The 3,129-nt window shown below is 46.2% G+C and overlaps 1 protein-coding gene across 2 annotated transcripts; it reads left to right on the top strand.

Moving 5' to 3' along the window:
• Positions 1-360: 360 nt before the first annotated feature.
• LOC127336487 (probable protein phosphatase 2C 43) lies at positions 361-3,129 on the top strand. 2 transcript variants are annotated; one of them, XM_051363301.2, is made up of 5 exons: positions 361-598; positions 693-1,135; positions 1,425-1,789; positions 2,209-2,445; positions 2,625-3,129. In XM_051363301.2, exons 2-5 carry the CDS (start codon positions 817-819, stop codon positions 2,874-2,876), a joined length of 1,173 nt encoding a protein of 390 aa, XP_051219261.1. In that variant the 5' UTR covers positions 361-598; positions 693-816; the 3' UTR covers positions 2,877-3,129. The 2 variants fall into 2 exon arrangements, with proteins under 2 accessions (XP_051219261.1, XP_051219260.1); XM_051363300.2 differs by having other exon boundaries at positions 361-610.

Raw genomic sequence — 3,129 nt, 5'->3', positions numbered from 1 at the left:
TGCACACGGCTGGGTTGGGTCGGCGTAGCTGTCCGGCGACCCCTTTTTCCCCGGGCTTTCCGCGAGCGTAATCTCGCTTTACCATTATCTCGAGCTGTATCGCAGAAAATCACATGACCCCTTCCTTGAACGATGCGTACAAATCCTCGCTCCAAAGGGGATAGAGATGCAAAAGTCAATGGCCTCCGGCATGTACCTGAAAACCGATCGCCGTCAGAGCCGCGCTTTAATTTGCTTTCTCTTCTACCTCCTCTTTTGGTGCACTTTTTCCATCGAGGGGTGATAGGTCTCCGGCAAGTACCTGAAAATCACAGGGCCATCTCCATGAAAAGCTTATATATAGCCGATACGGGGCCCCCACTATACGCACACGCACCGGAGAGGTAGGGTACTCCGCTCCACTACTAACCCACCTCTACACGACCACGAGACCTCCTAGCTCGTTCTCTCCTTCAACCTCGCGACATCGCGATCCACCTCTCAACACCACCCTTCACGCGCCAAACCCCTTCGTAGACACCACCTCTAAAGAACACCACAAGTCTGAACGTCTTCGGGGAATTTGGCTGTCGTCGTGGTGCAGTTTGCGCCCGTAGAGGTGCGAGAAGAGGTGATAAGTTGAGGGTTTTCGTATTTCGTCGGTTGTTTACAGTCGAAAGGTGGGGGTCCAATCGAATCCACAATTTTTTCAGGTGGAATAGCGCGCCGGGCTTCTGATTTGTGATGGGGCAGTAGGCAACGGAAATCATAACTTCGCGCAGTTCCTGCCGAGGTGTTCGGAGCTCTCGTCGTCGTGCCACCGCAGGGAAATGTGGGATGTGGCCGTGGCTGGAGAAGATTGCGTCCGCGTGCTGGGACCGGGTCCGGAGGTACTCGCTTACGAGGAGGGATGAGGACGGCGGCAGTGGCAGCGGCAGCGGCGCCGACGCCGACGACCTGCTGCTCTGGTCGCGGGACCTCGATCGGCACGCGGCCGGCGACTTCTCCTTCGCCGTCGTGCAGGCCAACGAGGTGCTGGAGGACCACAGCCAGGTCGAGACCGGCGCCGCATCCACCTTCGTCGGCGTCTACGACGGACACGGCGGCGCCGAGGCGTCCCGCTTCATATCTAACCACCTCTCCGCACACCTCGTCCGTACGTGCCCCCCTTCTCGACATTTCATTTCCGCCAATATTTTTCACTCGTTTCAGCTATATGTTGTGCTGTTCACTAATTAGCTTACACCTTGGTAGCAGTTAATTTTCTCAGAGCTGCATATATATGCAGTGAAACAACAACTTATTTTTTCTTTAGATTTTCATTTGGAGGAACTTGATTGTAATAGTTGTCAGTAGTAATAACATTTCTTCATACAATCTGTTTATTCATTTCTTAGTGCCATGGCGTTCCTCTCACGCAAAAAAGTGTTTTTATATGTTTACAGGTCTCGCCCAAGAAAGTGGAACAGTGTCTGAGGATGTTGTCCGAAATGCCTTTTCTGCTACGGAGCAAGGTTTCTTGTCGCTTGTGCGTAGGACACACTTGATAAAACCTTCTATCGCCGCTATCGGATCATGTTGTCTAGTTGGTGTCATCTGGAGAAAAACACTGTACCTGGCCAATCTTGGCGATTCTCGGGCAGTTGTCGGCTGTTTAACTGGATCAAACAAGATTGTTGCTGAGCAGCTGACGAGAGACCACAACGCAAGCATCGAGGAAGTGAGGCAAGAACTCAGATCTCTTCATCCGGATGATTCACAAATTGTTGTTATGAAGAATGGTGTTTGGCGCATCAAAGGCATTATACAGGTAAACAATACAGACATTATATGACAAGCTTTGCATCTATGAGGCTCTATAGACTTCTGTTGTGGAGCAAGGCGGCTAATCTTCTGCTACTTTTAGTATCTTTCATGAAATAGTAAATAGTACTCCCCCCGATTCATATTACGTGACTAACATAGATGTATCTAGACACATTTTAGTTGCAGATACATCTATTTTACCATTAAGTAATATGGATAGAAGGGAGTATTAATATTAGTATATATTTGACAGCAAACAAGTGATCATTGCGCCTTTTAAAAGAACAGGTGATCATTACTTTCGAAGTTGTATCACTACTTCTAATTGTATGTTTCTATTCAATCATATATTATGCCATCTGAATATACTGCTAATTTTTCTGAAAATTTATTCTTCGGAATATACTTCTGATTTACTCTTAGGTTTCAAGGTCAATAGGTGATGCATATTTAAAGAAGCAAGAATTTGCTGTCGATCCGTCCATAACTCGATTCCACCTCTCCGAGCCTCTCCGCCGGCCCGTTCTAACGTCGGAGCCATCTATATGCACGAGACCCATTCGTCCACAAGATAGTTTTGTTATCTTTGCATCGGATGGATTGTGGGAGCACCTTACAAACCAGCGGGCTGTTGAAATTGTGCACAACAATCCACGAGAAGTATGATTTCGTTATGTCACCATCTCTCTCTCTCTCTCTCTCTCTCTCTCTCTCTCTCTCTCTCTCTCCCCGAGTCTTGGCTTTTGGGGATGATCCTGCAATTGTTTTGTTTTGTTTTTGTTGACGAACAAGAAATTTTTTCTGCATTGATGTTGAATTCTGGTTTCCTTCATTTGCAGGGTATTGCAAGGAGGCTAGTAAGAGCAGCTCTGAAAGAAGCTGCACGGAAGAGAGAAATGAGGTACAATGATATTACAAGACTGGAGAAAGGTGTTCGTCGATTCTTCCATGACGACATCACGGTTGTTGTTGTTTTTATTGATCATGGGCTACTGCAAGAGGGGAATGCTTCTGCTCCTGAACTTTCAGTTCGTGGGTTTGTTGAGTCAGGAGCCCCCTCCACCTTTTCAGGGTTAAATAGCATTTCTTGATACATTAACCTGACCTTAATTTTGTCGTTCCAATGTAATCTTATGTTTACACTTTGCAGTCTTGTTTTGGTTCTGTTCTTGCATAGTACAGTACTTTAATGTGCACTATTATTAAATTCATGCCACCATGGAATTGCCATACAATTCTTAGCAATAGTCTGCTACCATGTTTGCCTACTCTCCTAAATATTAGTACACACCAGATAATCATTCGACAATAATTACTTATCAGTACAGATATTTCTATTATGAA

This window comes from Lolium perenne, chromosome 2 (assembly GCF_019359855.2).
Source record: "Lolium perenne isolate Kyuss_39 chromosome 2, Kyuss_2.0, whole genome shotgun sequence".
Lineage (NCBI taxonomy): Eukaryota > Viridiplantae > Streptophyta > Magnoliopsida > Poales > Poaceae > Lolium > Lolium perenne.
The sequence above is the reverse complement of the archived record's forward strand: the minus strand, read 5'-3'. Positions and strand labels throughout refer to the sequence as shown.

Bases quoted from the DNA above. Each gene is read 5' to 3' on its own strand.
- LOC127336487 (XM_051363301.2), top strand. From the start codon at position 817: ATGTGGCCGTGGCTGGAGAAGATTGCGTCCGCGTGCTGGGACCGGGTC. The intron at 1,790-2,208 runs GTAAACAATACA...ATTTACTCTTAG, and splicing joins GCATCAAAGGCATTATACAG to GTTTCAAGGTCAATAGGTGA. The intron at 2,446-2,624 runs GTATGATTTCGT...CTTCATTTGCAG, and splicing joins TGCACAACAATCCACGAGAA to GGTATTGCAAGGAGGCTAGT.